The following is a 23,383-nucleotide window of genomic DNA, read 5'->3' on the forward strand; positions in this document are numbered from 1 at the left end:
GGATTGTGTGTTTCTTAGCAGCTGGCTGTTAAAGTGTCAGGTTACAGATATATACAGACTGCTGAGGAGAGGAGGGGAGAGGAGAGTGGATGGAGAGAGCGAGAGAGAGAGCGAGAGAGAGAGCGAGAGAGCGAGAGAGCGAGACAGAGACAGAGACAGAGAGAGAGAGAGAGAGAGGGGGACTGAGCCACAAACAGACAGAGAGAGAGACAGAGAGAAAGAGAGAGAGAGGGGGACTGAGAGACAGACAGACAGACAGACAGACAGACAGACAGACAGACAGACAGACAGACAGACAGACAGACAGACAGACAGACAGACAGACAGACAGACAGACAGAGACAGACAGACAGACAGACAGACAGAGACAGACAGACAGAGAGACAGAGAGAGGGGGAGAGCAGGTGGATGAATCACCAGGAGAAGCAGACCACAATACCTTACTGCAAAATCAAAATGAAAGCTCTTTTTCCTTCAAAGATAGAAAAAGAACAAAGAAAACATAAAACAAAGAACATGTTATTGACAAACACACAGTGATGGACAGAGACAATGGCATTGGTTAACAGGATTCTGCTCTCAACACACCAACGTCTCTCTGAAAGTAACAGGTTCCCAGGTGGGGCTGGCTGCATTCTAGTAACTTTACAAAATTACCACGTTTTTGAGAAATTCTGGTTGGAATCCGAGAAGGGATTAAGCAGGAAATCTGGAATCCTCCAACCAGGAATTCCGGAGAACTTGGGAACTCTGGTACTGACCTGTGTCAGCACCATGACCACCCCACAACCCTACTCCAACGTGACCTGTGTCAGCACCATGACCACAGTACAACACTATTCCAACGTGACCTGTCAGCACCATAACCACAGTACAACGCTACTCCAATGTGACCTGTCAGTACCATAACCACAGTACAAAGCTACTCCAATGTGACCTGTCAGTACCATAACCACAGTACAACCCTACTCCAACGTGACCTGTGTCAGCACCATGACCACAGTACAACCCTACTCCAACGTGACCTGTGTCAGTACTATAACCACAGTTCAACCCTACTCCAACGTGACCTATGTCAGTACTATAACCACAGTACAACCCTACTCCAACGTGACCTATGTCAGTACTATAACCACAGTACAACCCTATTCCAACGTGACCTGTGTCAGTACTATAACCACAGTACAACCCTACTCCAACATAACCTATGTCAGTACCATAACCACAGTTCAACCCTACTCCAACGTGACCTATGTCAGTACCATAACCACAGTACAACCCTACTCCAACGTGACCTATGTCAGCACCATAACCACAATACAACCCTACTCCAACGTGACCTATGTCAGTACCCTAACCACAGTTCAACCCTACTCCAACGTAACCTATGTCAGTACCCTAACCACAGTTCAACCCTACTCCAACGTGACCTATGTCAGTACCATAACCACAGTACAACCCTACTCCAACATAACCTATGTCAGTACCATAACCACAGTACAACCCTACTCCAACGTAACCTATGTCAGCACCATAACCACAGTACAACCCTAAACCAACGTGACCTATGTCAGCACCATAACCACAATACAACCCTACTCCAACGTGACCTATGTCAATACCCTAACCACAGTACAACCCTACTCCAACGTGACCTGTCAGTACTATAACCACAGTTCAACCCTACTCCAACGTGACCTATGTCAGTACCATAACCACAGTACAACCCTACTCCAACGTGACCTATGTCAGTACTATAACCACAGTTCAACCCTACTCCAACGTGACCTATGTCAGTACTATAACCACAGTTCAACCCTACTCCAACGTGACCTATGTCAGTACCATAACCACAGTACAACCCTACTCCAATGTGACCTACGTCAGCATCATAACCACAGTACAACCCTACTCCAATGTGACCTACGTCAGCATCATAACCACAGTACAACCCTACTCCAACGTGACCTACATCAGTACCATAACCACAGTAAAACCCTACTCCAACGTGACCTATGTCAGTACTATAACCACAGTTCAACCCTACTCCAACGTGACCTATGTAAGTACCCTAACTGATGTATAATCATTATCATATCCTAATAATTACGTCCCCCGGAATCCTATTGGCTGTTCACTAAGCAGCTGTTAATAGACGCACATAAAAGGAATATACGTTCTTCATGCTAAATAATTACCGTACACATCTCATTATAATCTGGCAGCGATGATTTAATTTGAAACTTGTGTTCAACAATTTGCGTTTATGGCCTCCCGGGTGGCGCGGTGTTTAAGGGCGCTGTACTGCAGCGCCAGCCTTCCCATCAGAGACTCTGGGTTTGCGCCCAGGCTCTGCCGTAACCGGCCGTGACCGGGAGGTCAGTGGAGCGACGCACAATTGGCCTAGCATCGTCCGGGTTAGGGAGGATTTGGCCTGTAGGGATATCCTTGTCTCATCGCGCACCAGCGCCTCCTGTGGCGGGCCGGGCACAGTGCGCTCCAACCAAGGTAGCCAGGTGCACGGTGTTTACTCTGACACATTGGTGCGACTGGCTTCCGGGTTGGATGCGCGCTGTGTTAAGAAGCAGTGCGGCTTGGTTGGGTTGTGTATCGGAGGACTTTCAACCTTCGTCTCTCCCGAGCCCGTACGGGAGTTGTAGCGGTGAGACAAGATAGTGGCCGTTGGTATGAGGCTGGCCGTTGGTATGAGGATCTTAGTGTAGAATGCAGTGTTTGGTTTCCGGCAGATTAAACGGGACCCATGTCATCCAAAAAAGCCCAAAACACAAGTCTCCAGAGGATTCAAAGGTGGAACTTTAAAAAAAAAATGTTTTAAAGACACGAAGGAACCATGAATTCTGTTCTGTATCAGATAATTCTACAGGAGACCGTCAGGCCATCCAGTCGGTGAGCTGAAACTGAAGAACAGCTGGGTCGTGAAGCAAAACGAGGATGCAATTCTACATCAGAATGGCTGAAAAGGAGCACACATAACACTCTGGATTTGGCCTGGTCCAAATACCAGACTTAAACCTGATGGTGATGTTTTACCAGGACTGGAAACGAGTAGTTCATTCTTGAAAACCCACAAACGTTGCTGACTTAAAGCAGTTCTGTATGGAAGAGTCAACAACTACAGGAAGTGTTTGGTTGGGTCAACAACTACAGGAAGTGTTTGGTTGGGTCAACAACTACAGGAAGTGTTTGGTTGGTCAACAACTACAGGAAGTGTTTGGTTGGGTCAACAACTACAGGAAGTGTTTGGTTGGGTCAACAACTACAGGAAGTGTTTGGTTGGGTCAACAACTACAGGAAGTGTTTGGTTGGTCAACAACTACAGGAAGTGTTTGGTTGGGTCAACAACTACAGGAAGTGTTTGGTTGGGTCAACAACTACAGGAAGTGTTTGGTTGGTCAACAACTACAGGAAGTGTTTGGTTGGGTCAACAACTACAGGAAGTGTTTGGTTGGTCAACAACTACAGGAAGTGTTTGGTTGGGTCAACAACTACAGGAAGTGTTTGGTTGGTTCAACAACTACAGGAAGTGTTTGGTTGGGTCAACAACTACAGGAAGTGTTTGGTTGGGTCAACAACTACAGGAAGTGTTTGGTTGGTCAACAACTACAGGAAGTGTTTGGTTGGGTCAACAACTACAGGAAGTGTTTGGTTGGGTCAACAACTACAGGAAGTGTTTGGTTGGGTCAACAACTACAGGAAGTGTTTGGTTGGTCAACAACTACAGGAAGTGTTTGGTTGGTCAACAACTACAGGAAGTGTTTGGTTGGTCAACAACTACAGGAAGTGTTTGGTTGGTCAACAACTACAGGAAGTGTTTGGTTGGTCAACAACTACAGGAAGTGTTTGGTTGGTCAACAACTACAGGAAGTGTTTGGTTGGACAAGAACTACAGGAAGTGTTTGGTTGGACAATTGGCACAATTGGCCCAGCGTCGTCCGGGTAACGGGGGAGGGTTTGGAAGGCCGGGATGATCTTGTCCCAACGAGCTCTAGCGACCTCCTGTGGTGGGCGGGGCGCAATTCACGCTGACAGGTGTACAGTGTTTCCTCCGGGTTAAGCGAGCAGTGTGTCAAGAAGCAGTGCGGCTTGGCGGGCCTGTGTTTCGGAGGACGCGTGGCACCTCTCCCGAGTCCGTACGGGAGTTGCAGCGACAGGACAAGACTGTATCTACCAATTAGATTATCATGAAATTGGGGAGAAGAAAAAGTGGTAAAAATGAAAAATAAAAGATTTGACAAACATTCAGTGTCAAAAAACATGCAAAAATAGAGAAAATCAGGAAGGGGGCAAATCCTTGTTCACAGCACTACGCCTCTATAGTCCACGCTGTTAAAAGAAAAGTTTAAAATTCAATCACGCTGCCAGATTATGAGATGTGGTAACTTTTGCATTTAACAGCACGTTACTCGTGCAATACGAAAATTCCGCCCATAAAGTGAGATAAGTAAATGTGTGTGTGTGTGTGTGTGTGTGTGTGTGTGTGTGTGTGTGTGTGTACGTTGCCCTTACCTCTTCTGTTTGTATGTGAGCATGGCCTCAGCGATGGGGAGCTGGTGAGCTCCGTTGGCCCCGACCATATACTGGGTTACCCTGGAAACCACGTCTGGACTCTCCTGCACTGTACACCACATGACAGGATTGGTTGATTTATTGATGGCATTTATTTATCGTCGTTCAAGAAGAAATTCTTTCTACAGTTTACAGGACACATAAACACGAGGACTCTGGTACTCTTCTGTTTTCGCAATAGCTATGCCTGGTCTCAGATCTGTTGGTGCTATCATATCAACTCCTTGTTCTGATCCTAGATCTGTTGGTGATATCATATCAACTCCTTGTTCTGATCCCAGATCTGTTGGTGCTATCATATCAACTCCTTGTTCTGATCCCAGATCTGTTGGTGATATCATATCAACTCCTTGTTCTGATCCCAGATCTGTTGGTGCTATCATATCAACTCCTTGTTCAGATCCCAGATCTGTTGGTTATATCATATCAACTCCTTGTTCTGATCCCAGATCTGTTCTCATGATAGCACCAACAGATCTGGTAACCAGGCTAGCTATATACAGCGGCCTCGATACATCCGGTAGTAAACTGTTGTACTGTAGGTATGTGTGTGTGTGGTGTGTGTGTGTGTAGTGTGTGTGTGTGTAGTGTGTGTGTGTGTGTGTGTGTGTGTGTGTGTGTGTGTGTGTGTGTGTGTGTGTGTGTGTGTGTGTGTGTGTGTGTGTGTGTGTGTGTGTGTGTGTGTGTGTGTGTGTGTGTGTGTGTGTGTGTGTGTGTGTGTGTGTGTGTGTGTGTGTGTGTGTGTGTGTGTGTGTGTGTGTCGTACTCATGACTGGTGCTTCTGGCTTGTAAAACAGGTCCCTCCACGCAGTGTCCTGGAATAAACTGTTGTATTGATAGTCAATGGTACCCAGGTACTTGGAAACTGGGTGAGATCCTGAATAGAAACAAAGAATAGACGACACATTATTCACAATAAGAACCGTTAGAAAAGCATGTATATAGAAATGTGTCATTTAAAACAATGTACATTTATACAGTAACTTCCAAAAACTGTAATGTCTGAATGAATTAAAACATGAATGAAAGGAAAGTATTCAGACCCTCGTCCTTTTTCCCACATCAGCCTTATTCTAAAATGGATTACATAATTGTTTTCCCTCATCATTCTACACACAATACGGCATGGCAGCTGGGTAGCCTAGTGGTTAGAGCGTAGAGGCAGCTGGGTAGCCTAGTGGTTAGAGCGTAGAGGAGGCAGGGTAGCCTAGTGGTTAGAGTGTAGAGGTGGCAGGGTAGCCTAGTGGTTAGAGCGTAGAGGCAGCTGGGTAGCCTAGTGGTTAGAGCGTAGAGGAGGCAGGGTAGCCTAGTGGTTAGAGTGTAGAGGAGGCAGGGTAGCCTAGTGGTTAGAGTGTAGAGGAGGCAGGGTAGCCTAGTGGTTAGAGCATAGAGGTGGCAGGGTAGCCTAGTGGTTAGAGTGTAGAGGCGGCTGGGTAGCCTAGTGGTTAGAGCGTAGAGGAGGCAGGGTAGCCTAGTGGTTAGAGTGTAGAGGTGGCAGGGTAGCCTAGTGGTTAGAGTGTAGAGGCGGCTGGGTAGCCTAGTGGTTAGAGCGTAGAGGAGGCAGGGTAGCCTAGTGGTTAGAGTGTAGAGGAGGCAGGGTAGCCTAGTGGTTAGAGTGTAGAGGAGGCAGGGTAGCCTAGTGGTTAGAGTGTAGAGGTGGCAGGGTAGCCTAGTGGTTAGAGTGTAGAGGAGGCAGGGTAGCCTAGTGGTTAGAGTGTAGAGGTGGCAGGGTAGCCTAGTGGTTAGAGCATAGAGGTGGCAGGGTAGCCTAGTGGTTAGAGTGTAGAGGCGGCTGGGTAGCCTAGTGGTTAGAGTGTAGAGGAGGCAGGGTAGCCTAGTGGTTAGAGTGTAGAGGCGGCTGGGTAGCCTAGTGGTTAGAGCATAGAGGTGGTAGGGTAGCCTAGTGGTTAGAGTGTAGAGGAGGCAGGGTAGCCTAGTGGTTAGAGTGTAGAGGTGGCAGGGTAGCCTAGTGGTTAGAGCATAGAGGTGGCAGGGTAGCCTAGTGGTTAGAGTGTAGAGGCGGCTGGGTAGCCTAGTGGTTAGAGCGTAGAGGTGGCAGGGTAGCCTAGTGGTTAGAGCGTTGGACTAGTAACTGGAAGGTTGCAAGTTCAAATCCCCGAGCTGACAAGGTACAAATCTGTCGTTCTGCCCCTGAACAGGCAGTTAACCCACTGTTCCTAGGCCGTCATTGAAAATAAGAATTTGTTCTTTACTGACTTGCCGAGTTAAATAAAGGTAAAATAAAGGTTAAAAAAAGGTTAAATAAATAATAACAAAGTGAAAACAGGCTTTTTAGAAGTGTTCATTAAAATAAAAAATAAAAAACAGAAATACCTTATTTACATAAGTATTCAAACCCAATTTAAATCAATTTTAGAATAAGGCTGTAACCTAGTATTAATGTGGGGAAAAAAAGTCAAAGGGGTTCTGAATAACTTTATGAAAGGCCCCCCAAAAAAACTCACCTAGTGGTATGATGAGGAACCTCATGTAGCCCAGCCAATCAGGAGTCTTGTAAGAGAGGTGGTCTACAAACAGCCTGAGGACTGCACCGAGGTAGTGCTGGGCTCCAGCCACAGCTATCTTTATGGGGATGGGTGTCTGGCTGTTACAGTTACAGCTACGAGACACAACAGGAACACACAAGAGGATAATGGCAATAAGACACAAGAGGAACACACATGAGGATAATAGCAATAAGACACAACAGGAACACACAAGAGGATAATGGCAATAAGACACAACAGGAACACACAAGAAGATAATGGAAATAAGACACAACAGGAACACACAAGAGGATAATGGCAATAAGACACAACAGGAACACACAAGAAGATAATGGCAATAAGACACAACAGGAACACACAAGAGGATAATGGCAATAAGACACAACAGGAACACACAAGAGGATAATGGCAATAAGACACAACAGGAACACACAAGAAGATAATGGCAATAAGACACAACAGGAACACACAAGAGGATAATGGCAATAAGACACAAGAGGAACACACAAGAGGATAATGGCAATAAGACACAACAGGAACACACAAGAGGATAATGGCAATAAGACACAACAGGAACACACAAGAGGATAATGGCAATAAGACACAACAGGAACACACAAGAGGATAATGGCAATAAGACACAACAGGAACACACAAGAGGATAATGGCAATAAGACACACCAGAAACACACAAGAGGATAATGGCAATAAGACACAACAGGAAACACACAAGAGGATAATGGCAATAAGACACAACAGGAACACACAAGAGGATAATGGCAATAAGACACAACAGGAACACACAAGAGGGTAATGGCAATAAGACACAACAGGAACACACAAGAGGATAATGGCAATAAGACACACCAGAAACACACAAGAGGATAATGGCAATAAGACACACCAGAAACACACAAGAGGATAATGGCAATAAGACACAACAGGAACACACAAGAGGATAATGGCAATAAGACACAAGAGGAACACACAAGAGGATAATAGCAATAAGACACAACAGGAACACACAAGAGGATAATGGCAATAAGACACAACAGGAACACACAAGAGGATAATAGCAATAAGACACAACAGGAACACACAAGAGGATAATGGCAATAAGACACAACAGGAACACACAAGAGGATAATGGCAATAAGACACAACAGGAACACACAAGAGGATAATGGCAATAAGACACAACAGGAACACACAAGAGGAAATGGCAATAAGACACAACAGGAACACACAAGAGGATAATGGCAATAAGACACAACAGGAACACACAAGAGGATAATGGCAATAAGAATAAGACACAACAGGAACACACAAGAGGATAATGGCAATAAGACAGGAACACACAAGAGGATAATGGCAATAAGCAAGAGGAACACACAAGAGGATAATAGCAATAAGACACAACAGGAACACACAAGAGGATAATGGCAATAAGACACAACAGGAACACACAAGAGGGTAATGGCAATAAGACACAAGAGGAACACACAAGAGGATAATAGCAAGAAGACACAACAGGAACACACAAGAGGATAATGGCAATAAGACACAACAGGAACACACAAGAAGATAATGGCAATAAGACACAACAGGAACACACAAGAGGATAATGGCAATAAGACACAACAGGAACACACAAGAGGATAATGGCAATAAGACACAACAGGAACACACAAGAGGATAATGGCAATAAGACACAACAGGAACACACAAGAGGATAATGGCAATAAGACACAACAGGAACACACAAGAGGATAATGGCAATAAGACACAACAGGAACACACAAGAGGATAATGGCAATAAGACACAACAGGAACACACAAGAGGATAATGGCAATAAGACACAACAGGAACACACAAGAGGATAATGGCAATAAGACACAAGAGGAACAGGAAATGGCACACAAGAGGATAATGGCAATAAGACACAACAGGAACACACAAGAGGATAATGGCAATAAGACAAGACACAAAGAGGATAATGGCAGGAACACACAAGAGGATAATGGCAATAAGACACAACAGGAACACACAAGAGGATAATGGCAATAAGACACAACAGGAACACACAAGAGGATAATGGCAATAAGACACAACAGGAACACACAAGAGGATAATGGCAATAAGACACAACAGGAACACACAAGAGGATAATGGCAATAAGACACAACAGGAACACACAAGAGGATAATGGCAATAAGACACAACAGGAACACACAAGAACACACAAGAGATAATGGCAATAAGACACAACAGGAAACACACAAGAGGATAATGGCAATAAGACACACCAGAAGACACACACAACAAACACACAAGAGGATAATGGCAATAAGACACAACAGGAACACACAAGAGGATAATGGCAATAAGACACAACAGGAACACACAAGAGGATAATGGCAATAAGACACAACAGGAACACACAAGAGGATAATGGCAATAAGACACACAAGAGGATAGAAACACACAAGAGGATAATGGCAATAAGACACAACAGGAACACACAAGAGGATAATGGCAATAAGACACAACAGGAACACACAAGAGGATAATGGCAATAAGACACAACAGGAACACACAAGAGGATAATGGCAATAAGACACAACAGGAACACACAAGAGGATAATGGCAATAAGACACAACAGGAACACACAAGAGGGTAATGGCAATAAGACACAAGAGGAACACACAAGAGGATAATAGCAAGAAGACACAACAGGAACACACAAGAGGATAATGGCAATAAGACACAACAGGAACACACAAGAAGATAATGGCAATAAGACACAACAGGAACACACAAGAGGATAATGGCAATAAGACACAACAGGAACACACAAGAGGATAATGGCAATAAGACACAACAGGAACACACAAGAAGATAATGGCAATAAGACACAACAGGAACACACAAGAAGATAATGGCAATAAGACACAACAGGAACACACAAGAGGATAATGGCAATAAGACACAACAGGAACACACAAGAGGATAATGGCAATAAGACACAACAGGAACACACAAGAAGATAATGGCAATAAGACACAACAGGAACACACAAGAGGATAATGGCAATAAGACACAACAGGAACACACAAGAGGATAATGGCAATAAGACACAACAGGAACACACAAGAGGATAATGGCAATAAGACACAACAGGAACACACAAGAGGATAATGGCAATAAGACACAACAGGAACACACAAGAGGATAATGGCAATAAGACACAACAGGAACACACAAGAGGATAATGGCAATAAGACACAACAGGAACACACAAGAGGATAATGGCAATAAGACACAACAGGAACACACAAGAGGATAATGGCAATAAGACACAACAGGAACACACAAGAGGGTAATGGCAATAAGACACAACAGGAACACACAAGAGGATAATGGCAATAAGACACACCAGAAACACACAAGAGGATAATGGCAATAAGACACACCAGAAACACACAAGAGGATAATGGCAATAAGACACAACAGGAACACACAAGAGGATAATGGCAATAAGACTCATGTCCTGTTATTGTAGTATTGTTATTGTATAGCCCAAGCTGACTCCCCATATGTCTTTGTTAGTTAACAATAGACGTTAATTGAATATAGCTGCATCTGTGACTGGTTAATTCAGTTACAGTACAGCTTTTCACAAATCTGAATCCCAGTGTACTACAATGACTGAAGAGAAAGAGAGGGATGGGTGTGAGGCTTACAATCTCTGTATGCGTGAGACGATGGTGTTGAAGGCGGCCTGGATGTCTGCTGTAGTACAGGTACACACCACTGGGAGGTGCTGGTTCTGGAGAACACTTGACAGGTACTGAGAGAAAAAAAACAGATGGGGGGGGGGGGGATTATTTAAAAAAAAAATGTTTTATTAAGATCCCCGTTCGTCGACGGCCAAATGGTGAAAGCTTGTCTTACTGGGGTCCGACACATAACGGAGAAGACATTGACAAGAGAACGGAGAAGACATTGACAAGAGAACGGAGAAGACATTGACAAGAGAACGGAGAAGACATTGACAAGAGAACGGAGAAGACATTGACAAGAGAACGGAGAAGACATTGACAAGAGAACGGAGAAGACATTGACAAGAGAACGGAGAAGACACTGACAAGAGAACGGAGAAGACACTGACAAGAGAAAGGAGAAGACATTGACAAGAGAACGGAGAAGACATTGACAAGAGAACGGAGAAGACATTGACAAGAGAACGAAGACATTGACAAGAGAACGGAGAAGACATTGGCAAGAGAACGGAGAAGACACTGACAAGAGAACGGAGAAGACATTGACAAGAGAACGGAGAAGACATTGACAAGAGAACGGAGAAGACATTGACAAGAGAACGGAGAAGACATTGACAAGAGAACGGAGAAGACATTGACAAGAGAACGGAGAAGACATTGACAAGAGAACGGAGAAGACATTGGCAAGAGAACGGAGAAGACATTGGCAAGAGAACGGAGAAGACATTGACAAGAGAACGGAGAAGACATTGACAGTCAAAATATTTTACAATTTATACACGTTTAGAAACATTGACATGTAGTGTGTGTGCATCTTATCAGTTACGCATACATGTCAGCACATACACACAACATGTAGGTCACATAGAGGAGAGGTGTTGCCTTGAATTTGTTTTGGACCTGGGGACCGGGTTGGCAGGGTAGCCTAGTGGTTAGAGCGTTGGACTAGTAACCGAGATCGAATCCCCGAGCTGACAAGGTAAAAATCTGTCGTTCTGCCCCTGAACAAGGCAGTTAACCCACTGAAAATAAGAATTTGTTCTTAACTGACTTGCCTAGTGAAATAAAGGTTAAAACATTTTTTTTTAGTGGGGTAATAAGTGTGTGTCAGTGCTGTGTGTAAATTGACGATGCAAGCAATTTAGAATTTCCAACACATTGTTTCTTTTTTTTTTAAAGGACAAGAGATGCAGTCAACCTTTCCTCAACTCTTAGCCAAGAGAGACTGACATGTTTTGTATTAATATATGGTTGAATCATCAGCACACATGGACACACATGCTCTGTTTAATACCAGTGGCGGGTCATTGGCAAAAATAGAAAAGAGTAGAGGGCCTAGAGAGCTGCCCTGCGGTACACCTCACTTTACATGTTTGACACACGTTTTCTTAACAACAGTTTATCCTCAATAATATCTTTGGTCAATAGTATCAAAGGCTGCACTGAAATCTAAAAGTACAGCTCACACAATCTTATTATTATCAATTTCTTTCAACCAATCAGCAGTCATTTATGTCAGTGCAGTACATATTGAGTGCCCTTCTCTATAAGCATGCTGTTGTTAATTTGTTTACAGAGAAATAGCATTGTATTTGGTCAAACACCATTTTTTCCAACAGCTAAGAGCTGGCAGCAAGCTGATAGGTCTTCTGTTAAAACCAGTTAAGGCCGCTTTACCACTCTTGGGTAGTGGAATTACTTTGGTTCCCCTCCAGGCCTGAGGACAAAGACTTTCCTCCTCTAGACTCAGATTAAAGATATGACAGATAGGAGTGGCTATAGAGTCAGCTACCATCCTCAGTAGCTTTCCATCTAAGTTGTCAATGCCAGGAGGTGTCATTATTGATCGATAACAATCATTTTTCCCACCTCTCCCATACTAACTTCACAAAATTCAAAACTTTCATTATAGTTTGTTTTTAATGCATGAGTACGATGGCTCACTGTTAGTGGTTGGCATTTTCTGCCTAAACTTTGCCAACAAAGTAATCATTGAAATAATTGGCAACATCAAATGGTTCTGTGATGAATAAGCCATCTGATTGGATGAAAGATGTGCAGCCAGACTTAGCCACTCCTTTTGCCCCCATCTCTTTCAACCAGACAGTTGTTCAATGCCTCATCAATCCATGGAGCCTTAACAGTTCTAACAGTCAGTTTCTTAATTAACAGGTGAATGTTTATCAATAATTGGAAGGAGCAATTTCATAAATTTATCAAGTGCAGATTCTAGATGTTCCTTTATTAATCATATCAGACCAACAATGTTTTTAACATCGTCCACATAAGAGTCACAGCAAAATCTTTTGTATGATTTCTTAAAACACTATTTTAGGCCCAGCTGTTGGAACTTTGCCTTTCCTGGATATAGCCACTATATTGTGATAACTGCATCCAATGGGTGATGTCCCCGACGAAAAAAAAAATCTTTGTTGACCAAGAGTAATCTGTTCTTCGACCAATCATATGGTTGAAATGTTAAAACGTATTTTTCCCATATTGACACATCGTATGTGTTTTAATCAAATCAACTATATTCACTGAGCTTGTCTGATGCTTTAAGCACACTGTTTGATTAAATCATTAAGACACACAAATGACAGGATGGACTCTGACCAGCAATTGATTTGATTGAAGAGGACTGGCCACCCCACATAGCCTGGTTCCCCTCTAGGTTTCTTCCTAGGTTCTGGCCTTTCTAGGGAGTTTTTCCTAGCCACCGTGCTTCTACGCCTGCATTGCTTGCTGTTTGGGGGTTTTAGGCTGGGTTTCTATACAGCACTTTGAGATATCAGCTGATGTAAGAAGGGCTTTATAAATTAATTTGATTTGAGTCCCAGCAACTGATGCTAACCACGCCATGGGATCTAAACTCAAAATGTAGATAGCGAGTAACCAAACTTCTTCAATAGACTTTCCAAAACAACAAACCGAGCTCTCCCTCGTTCCCCATTCAACAGGAAGTAACCAAGACACCCTGAAGGCATTGTTTGCAGGCAAGCGAACAGTTTGAGAAAGGGAAAATTTAAAAAAGAAATTGACAGAGAAAAATATGTGGGAATGTGAGAATACGAGGGTGTGAAGAGAGTTTTAGTAATTCATAATTCTATCTGTTGTTTTTCCTTCTGGTCGTCATGGAGACAGACCAGAGAGGGATTACTAACCTGTCACTTCCTGTATATCCCTTTCTGTCTCTTACCTGGCCCTGCCAATCAGATGTGTTGATGAGGATGATGCTGTCAGGTAGATGGTGGTCAGACACCAGGATGTGGTTCAGCTGGTCATACACAGTCTTCCTGGGGATCTGTGGAGGGGGAATACACTTATAGAATAGATAGAAAATAATAAAAAATAGTTATTGTGCATCGAAATAGAAATTCATCACACACAGCCGAGATGCAGACACTGGAAGAGCCACGCCCCTGGAGCCGGTCAGCCACGCCCCTGGAGCTGGTCAGCCACAGAGCCACGCCCCTGGAGCCAATCAGCCGCAGAGCCACGCCCCTGGAGCCAATCAGCCGCAGAGCCACGCCCCTGGAGCCAATCAGCCGCAGAGCCACGCCCCTGGAGCCAATCAGCCGCAGAGCCACGCCCCTGGAGCCAATCAGCCGCAGAGCCACGCCCCTGGAGCCAATCAGCCGCAGAGCCACGCTCCTGGAGCCAATCAGCCACAGAGCCACGCCCTTGGAGCCAATCAGCCACAGAGCCACGCCCCTGGAGCCAATCAGCCACAGAGCCAGGCTGCCATTAGCAACTAAATTATCCTTACAACTTCTTCTGATTTAAAAAAATTATCGGTTCAAGGATATACATCTGGTGTATTAGAAGCAATTATTTGTACCATGACGGTCTTCAAAACATATTTTTATTCCCACGAAGATTGACATTTTTCCATTCACTCTAATGGGGCATCTTGTTTTCTGCAAACAATGCCTGCAGTACCACAGTCGGCCTTGAACTACCGTGGCTTCAATGAGAGGGGGCAGTTGTTCTCCCCTGGATTCAAACCAGAAACCATCTGATTACCGGCCCACCTTTCTAACAATGAGGCTACCGCAGAGACAGAGCTTCTCAGAGAATTATAGACCAGCATGCTCTACAACCCCTCTGCTTCACTGTGCTAATCTAGTAATGTTATTTATTGTGATCTAAAAGGCAAAACGGATCCTACATCAGCACTCCTACGCTGTGAAGGAGCTGATCAGGAAACGGAGGGCAGAGCACAGCCCCATACCTCACAGCTAGCAGTACAAATTCTCTAACTCTGGAACCAACAGGACCCTGAACAGCTTCTACCCCAAGCCACACTGGACTCTACCCCCACACTCACATGCTTACACTGACACCCCAACACACACACACACACACACACACACACACACACACACACACACACACACACACACACACACACACACACACACACACACACACACACACACACACACACACACACACACACACACACACACACACACACACACACACAGGTCCTGTGTGGCTCAGTTGTGGGTTCGATTCTCACGGGGTGACCAGTTTGAAAAAATATGAAAATATGTCTGCACTCACTACTGTAAGTCGCTCTGGATAAGAGCGTCTGCTAAATGACGTAAAAGTAAATGTAATACATACAGCCACTGATCGGGTTTGCTTGCAGTGTGCTCCTCCTACCTGTAGATGGCAGCGTGTGTCGAGCAAGCGTTCGTTATCCAGGCTGTTGGCTCTCTCATTCTGTGGTCTGTTGGGCTGGCGCTCCTTTAGGGAAGTACTTCTCCCTCTCCTCCCTGCCAATTTAGCTTCCTGCCTGGAGAAGACACCAGAACACTAAAGTGAGGACAGAAGGGAGGGAAGGTTGTTTTCTTCAGGTAGAGGAGAAGCGAAAGGAAGATGATGGATTTGAATTAGGGAGTATGGAATGACACAGGTAGAGAGGTGTGACCCTAAATGAGTAGAGGGCAGGGCCGGCTCTAGGGGGGATGCAGGTTAGGGAGTTGCCACCCAAATGATTCTGGTCTGAGTCATGTTAAACTACAAAATTCCAGGATATTAGCTCAGAAAGACAAAAGTTCTGTCTTCCCACCAAAAGTTATGTCTTCCCACCAGTAAAAAGAGGGGACAAAAAGCAATTGTTTCTTCAATTGGAAAAAAGAGAGAAGGACATGTGGTGTTTGAGCTAGAAATTATGGAAGACGAAAGGTTGGGAGGTGTGAGGGAATTCTCAAGAGCGAGGAACCTACGACCTGAAGAAGGCTGTTAAAGCCAAAACGTTTGTGTATGCTACCCCGATGCCGCAAAAAAATGCTTTTTAACGTTTAAAAAAAAAAAGAATTAAGCCTCAGGACATCTTTAATAATCCCAGAGAGCATGGTCGGCTGGATGGAGAGATGTTGAGAGTGGACCCAGTCATACTTTAATAATCCCAGAGAGCATGGTCGGCTGGACGGAGAGATGTTGAGAGTGGACCCAGTCATACTTTAATAATCCCAGAGAGCATGGTCGGCTGGACGGAGAGATGTTGAGAGTGGACCCATCATACTTTAATAATCCCAGAGAGCATGGTCGGCTGGACGGAGAGATGTTGAGAGTGGATTGGAGAGAAAAATAAATGCTGTCGCCACCTTTCTCTCCTACCAAGGTGCACGGACTGAAGCAAGCTGAAGGTGAGAAGATGCAGAGTATCGAGCAGAGGTTTGAGAGAGGGAATCAGAGGCTCTTTCTCAATCCATCTTTCCTCGATTCCTTGCATCCTGTCTTCTCACCTCCTCAAAAACACACTGGATGAGAAGGTCTGAAGAGAGGGACCGTGGACCGCCTCCTCCAATACGCTTGAGAAGAGATAATATGTGAGGAATCATTGAAAGATTAACTGAAAGAGTTAGCCAGTATTTACCACCTGTTGGAAGGGATGATGAGGGACTCGGTCTTCTTCATCTTGCCAGTAGGGGGCAGTTTCTCCAGGAAGGTATCCATATTGTCCATCTCCAGCTCTGTAGTTGGGGTCACTGCCTCTGGTTGCTCCTCCTGCTGGGACGGAGCAAAGACAGGGATAAGACACAACGGCAGTTGGTAGTATCTAGTTTCTTTTGTCCTTTACAGTGGGGCAAAAATGTATTTAGTCAGCCACCAATTGTGCAAGTTCTCCCACTTAAAAAAATGAGAGAGGCCTGTAATTTTCATCATAGGTACTCTTCAACTATGACAGACAAAATGAGAAAAAAAATACTTATTTTCCACCATAATTTGCTAATTAATTAATTTAAAATCCAACAATGTGATTTTCTGGATTTTATTTCCTCATTTTGTCTGTCATAGTTGAAGTGTACCTATGATGAAAATTACAGGCCTCTCATCTTTTTAAGTGGGAGAACTTGCACTTAAATTGGTGGCTGACTAAATACTTTTTTGCCCCACTGTATATAGGTTACTCTCACTAGCTAGGTTTCCATCCAATTGGTGACATATTTTCATGAGAATATTCTACAATCTGCATGAAAACAATTTGCCCATTTTCCCACTAGAGATCTGCTTCCATCAAAAACAACAACAATTGTCGATAAAAGTGCCTGATGACCTAGTGCACATAAAAATGAATTTTGCAGTAAAATTCAAATGTACCACATAAAATAAAAAAATAATACTTTACTGATGGTTTTGACACAATGAATGTTGTGTTTTATAGCGAACGTGTCTACTCTGATATTGATCCCTGTGTGCTCTAGCCATCAGCTCGCAGATACAGCGCGGGTATACTCTACATAATGAGATTATTATTCGACTAAAGACTGAGATCATTTTAAATTTCCCAAACGGCAGTCGAGCATCGATCTTCATGTCACCAGAATAAAACATTAAATATTTATTGGAAAGGTACATGAAACTCATCGTACACTTTCACCACCCTGTAAAGTTTATCACAACATATCGAGTGACTCCATGTTTACTTCGATATGACGGTTATATATATATATATATATCAATATTTGCACATAAAGGAGTATCCACAGCAATTTATCACATTATTCATTTTACAAACACAAAAAGAACCCACCTTGTCTAGCGTATTTTGTTTTGTCGACATTTTGGAAAGTTTGCCAACAAAATGTTCTGTTTTCATCAGGTCTGTCCTGAAATGTTTTAATGTTTTAACTACTTTACTGCCATAACAATGTTGAGTGAGATAAAAAAAAAACTTCAATAAGAAATACCTGACCACGACCCAGTGGCAGTTGTTTGAGAATACTTACAAGAGAAGCGTTATCTGAGACATTGTCCACCTGGAACTTGTCTCCACTGCTCTTAGTCTTGTCTGGGTCCATCTGCAGGGAAAAGGGAAGACAGGAGGATTTACAATTTACGAGGGAGGAGGATTACAATTTACGAGGGAGGTGGTATAGCAAGAACAGTATAGCTACAACACTATAGCTACAACACTATAGCTACAACACTATAGCTACAAAACTATAGCTGCAAACTATAGCTACAACACTATAGCTACAACACTATAGCTACAACACTATTAGCTACAACACTATAGCTACAACGCATTAGCTACAACGCATTAGCTACAACACATTAGCTACAACACTATAGCTACAACAGTATAGCTACAACACTATAGCTACAACAGTATAGCTACAACGCTATAGCTACAACAGTATAGCTACAACAGTATAGCTACAACAGTATAGCTACAACACATTAGCTTCAACACATTAGCTACAACGCTATACCTACAACAGTATAGCTACGACGCTATAGCTACAACGCTATAGCTACAACGCTATAGCTACAACGCTATAGCTACAACGCAATAGCTACAACAGTATAGCTACAACACATTAGCTACAACACATTAGCTACAACGCTATACCTACAACAGTATAGCTACAACGCTATAGCTACGACGCTATAGCTACAACGCTATAGCTACAACACATTAGCTACAACACATTAGCTACAACACATTGTCCTTCAACACAGTTGGTAGAGCATTAGCTACAACACAGTGGGTTACATCCCATTAGACCACCCATAGCTAGAATGCCATATGCACACATGACTGTAAGTCGCCATGGCTAAACGTCTGCTAAATGGCATATATTATTATTATTATTACAACACATTAGCTACAACACATTAGCTACAACACATTAGCTACAACACATTAGCTACAACACATTAGCTACAACACTATAGCTACAACACATTAGCTACAACACATTAGCTACAACACTATAGATACAACAGTATAGCTACACCAGTATAGCTACAAAACATTAGCTACAACACATTAGCTACAACACTATAGCTACAACCATATAGCTACAAAACTATAGCTACAACACTATAGCTACAACACTATAGCTACAACACATTAGCTACAACACTATAGCTGCAACACTATAGCTACAACACTATAGCTACAACACTTAGCTACAACACATTAGCTAGCTACAACACTTAGCTACAACACATTAGCTACAACACATTAGCTACAACACTATAGCTACAACAGTATAGCTACAACAGTATAGCTACAACACATTAGCTTCAACACATTAGCTACAACGCTATACCTACAACAGTATAGCTACGACGCTATAGCTACGATGCTATAGCTACAACGCTATAGCTACAACGCAATAGCTACAACAGTATAGCTACAACACATTAGCTACAACACATTAGCTACAACGCTATACCTACAACAGTATAGCTACAACGCTATAGCTACGACGCTATAGCTACAACGCTATAGCTACAACGCTATAGCTACAACACATTAGCTACAACACATTAGCTACAACACATTAGCTACAACACATTAGCTACAACACATTAGCTACAACACATTAGCGACAACGCTATAGCTACAACGCTATAGCTACAACGCCATAGCTACAACGCCATAGCTACAACGCCATAGCTACAACACATAGCTACAACACATTAGCTACAACACATTAGCTACAACACATTAGCTACAACACATTAGCTACAACACTATAGCTACAACACATTAGCTACAACACTATAGATACAACAGTATAGCTACACCAGTATAGCTACAAAACTTTAGCTACAACGCTATAGCTACAAAACATTAGCTACAACGCATAGCTACAACACATTAGCTACAACACATTAGCTACAACACTATAGTTACAACACTATAGTTACAACACTATAGTTACAACAGTATAGCTACAACAGAATAGCTACAACATTAAGTAACAACAATAAGTAACAGTATAGCTAACAGTTTAGCCAACAGTATAGCTAGCACAGTATAAGTAATAGTATAGCTAATAGTATAGCTAGCAGTATAGCTAGCAGTATAGCTAGCAGTATACAGTTGAAATCAGAAGTTTACATACACCTTAGCCAAAAACATTTCAACTTTGTTTTTCACAATTCCTGACATTTAAATCCTAGTAAAAATTCCCTGTCTTAGGTCAGTTAAGATCACCACTTTATTTTAAGAATGTGAAATGTCAGAATAATAGTAGAGAGAATGATTTATTTCATCTTGTATTTCTTTCATCACATTCCCAGTGGGTCAGAAGTTTATATACACTCAATTAGTATTTGGTAGCATTGCCTTTAAATTGTTTAACTTGGGTCAAAAGTGTCGGGTAGCCTTCCACAAGCTTCCCACAGCGCTGGTGTGACTGAGTTAGGTTTGTAGGCCTCCTTGCTCGCACACGCTTTTTTTAGTTCTGTCCACAAATGTTCTATAGGATTGAGGTCAGGGCTTTGTGATGGCCACTCCAATACCTTGCCTTTGTTGTCCTAAAGCCATTTTTCCACAATTTTGGAAGTATGCTTGGGGTCATTGTCCATTTGGAAGACCCATTTGCGACCAAGCTTCAACTTCCAGGCTGATGTCTTGAGATGTTTCAATGTATCCACATAATTTTTCTACCTCATGATGCCATCTATTTTGTGAAGTACACCAGTCCCTCCTGCAGCAAAGCACGCCCACAACATGATGCTGCCACCCCCGTGCTTCACGGTTGGGAAGGTGTTCTTCGGCTTGCAAGCATCCCACTTTTTCCTCCAAACGTAACGACGGTCATTATGGCCAAACATTTCTATTTTGTTTAATCCGACCAGAGGACATTTCTCCAAAAAGTACGATCTTTGTCCCCATGTGCAGTTGCAAACCGGCGTCTGGCTTTTTTATGGCGGTTTTGGAGCAGTGGCTTCTGAGCATCCTTTCAGGTTATGTTGATATAGGACTTGTTTTACTGTGGATATAGATACTTTTGTACCTGTTTCCTCCAGCATCTTCACAAGGTCCTTTGCTGTTGTTCTGGGATTGGTTTGCACTTTTCGCACCAAAGTACGTTCACCTCTAGGAGACGCATCTCCTTCCTGAGCGGTATGACGGCTCCGTGGTCCCATGGTGTTTATACTGCATACTATTGTTTGTACAGATGAAAGTGGTACCTTCAGGCATTTGGAAATTGCTCCCAAGGATGAACCAGACATGGGGAGGTCTACAATTATAGGTCTTGGCTGATTTCTTTTGATTTTCCCATGATGTCAAGCAAAGAGGCACTGAGTTTGAAAGTAGGCCTTGAAATACATCCACAAGTACACCTCCAATTGACTCAAATTATGTCAATTAGCTAATCAGAAGCTTCTAAAGCCATGACATCATTTTCTGGAATGTTCCAAACTGTTTAAAGGCACAGTCAACTTAGTGTATGTTAGCTTCTGACCCACTGGAATTGTGATACTGTGAATTATAAGTGAAATAATCTGTCTGTAAACAATTAATGGAAAAATGACTTGTGTCATGCACAAAGTAGATGTCCTAACTGTCCAAAACCTATAGATTTTTAAAAAGCTATATGTGGAGTGGTTGAAAAACTAGTTTTAATGACTCCAACCTAAGTGTATGTAAACTTGCAACTTCAACTGTAGCTAGCAGTATAGCTAGCAGTATAACTAACAGTATAGCTAGCAGTATAGCTAGCAGCATAACTAACAGTATAGCTAGCAGTATAACTAACAGTATAACTAACAGTATAGCTAGCAGTATAGCTAGCAGTATAACTAGCAGTATAACTAACAGTATAGCTAACAGTATAACTAGCAGTATAACTAACAGTATAACTAACAGTATAGCTAGCAGTATAGCTAACAGTATAACTAACAGTATAGCTAGCAGTATAACTAACAGTATAGCTAACAGTATAACTAACAGTATAACTAGCAGTATAACTAGCAGTATAACTAACAGTATAGCTAGCAGTATAACTAGCAGTATAGCTAGCAGTATAACTAGCAGTATAACTAGCAGTATAGCTAGCAGTATAACTAACAGTATAACTAGCAGTATAACTAGCAGTATAGCTAGCAGTATAACTAACAGTATAGCTAGCAGTATAGCTAGCAGTATAGCTAGCAGTATAACTAGCAGTATAGCTAGCAGTATAACTAGCAGTATAACTAACAGTATAACTAACAGTATAGCTAGCAGTATAGCTAGCAGTATAGCTAGCAGTATAACTAACAGTATAGCTAACAGTATAGCTAGCAGTATAACTAGCAGTATAGCTAGCAGTATAACTAACAGTATAACTAACAGTATAACTAACAGTATAGCTAGCAGTATAGCTAACAGTATAACTAACAGTATAGCTAGCAGTATAACTAACAGTATAGCTAACAGTATAACTAACAGTATAACTAGCAGTATAACTAGCAGTATAACTAGCAGTATAACTAACAGTATAGCTAGCAGTATAACTAACAGTATAGCTAACAGTATAGCTAGCAGTATAACTAGCAGTATAGCTAGCAGTATAACTAGCAGTATAGCTAGCAGTATAACTAGCAGTATAACTAGCAGTATAACTAACAGTATAGCTAGCAGTATAACTAACAGTATAACTAACAGTATAACTAACAGTATAGCTAGCAGTATAGCTAGCAGTATAACTAACAGTATAACTAACAGTATAGCTAGCAGTATAACTAGCAGTATAGCTAGCAGTATAACTAACAGTATAGCTAGCAGTATAGCTAGCAGTATAACTAGCAGTATAGCTAGAACAGAATAGCTAGGTTGTCTGATGGATCTCATCCAGGGTATATTATGGTCCTGGGAGGGTGACAGTCTCAGACAGGGTATATTATGGTCCTGGGAGGGTGACAGTCTCAGACTGGGTATATTATAGTCCTGGGAGGGTGACAGTCTCAGCCAGGGTATATTATGGTCCTGGGAGGATGACAGTCTCAGCCAGGGTATATTATAGTCCTGGGAGGATGACAGTCTCAGCCAGGGTATATTATGGTCCTGGTAGGATGACAGTCTCAGACAGGGTATATTATAGTCCTGGGAGGATGACAGTCTCAGACAGGGTATATTATAGTCCTGGGAGGGTGACAGTCTCAGCCAGGGTATATTATGGTCCTGGGAGGATGACAGTCTCAGCCAGGGTATATTATAGTCCTGGGAGGATGACAGTCTCAGCCAGGGTATATTATGGTC

General features: G+C 42.7%; 1 protein-coding gene across 7 annotated transcripts in view; it reads right to left on the reverse strand.

Moving 5' to 3' along the window:
• The window catches only part of LOC124001785 (phosphofurin acidic cluster sorting protein 2-like), a 121,781-nt gene that overhangs the window by 10,615 nt on the left and 87,783 nt on the right, over positions 1 to 23,383 (reverse strand). For 3 of the 7 annotated variants that reach the window (XM_046308855.1, XM_046308860.1, XM_046308861.1), the window contains 9 exons: positions 18,123 to 18,194; positions 16,769 to 16,902; positions 15,550 to 15,682; positions 14,078 to 14,182; positions 10,840 to 10,946; positions 7,053 to 7,207; positions 5,354 to 5,464; positions 4,528 to 4,636; positions 440 to 472 (listed from right to left, as the gene is read on the reverse strand). In XM_046308855.1, coding sequence (XP_046164811.1) covers positions 440 to 472; positions 4,528 to 4,636; positions 5,354 to 5,464; positions 7,053 to 7,207; positions 10,840 to 10,946; positions 14,078 to 14,182; positions 15,550 to 15,682; positions 16,769 to 16,902; positions 18,123 to 18,194 — 959 coding nt within the window. The remainder of the gene's footprint in view (positions 1 to 439; positions 473 to 4,527; positions 4,637 to 5,353; positions 5,465 to 7,052; positions 7,208 to 10,839; positions 10,947 to 14,077; positions 14,183 to 15,549; positions 15,683 to 16,768; positions 16,903 to 18,122; positions 18,195 to 23,383) is intronic. The other 4 variants (XM_046308857.1, XM_046308856.1, XM_046308859.1 and 1 more) reach the window with 4 other exon arrangements.

This window comes from Oncorhynchus gorbuscha, linkage group LG17 (genome assembly GCF_021184085.1).
Source record: "Oncorhynchus gorbuscha isolate QuinsamMale2020 ecotype Even-year linkage group LG17, OgorEven_v1.0, whole genome shotgun sequence".
NCBI lineage: Eukaryota > Metazoa > Chordata > Actinopteri > Salmoniformes > Salmonidae > Oncorhynchus > Oncorhynchus gorbuscha.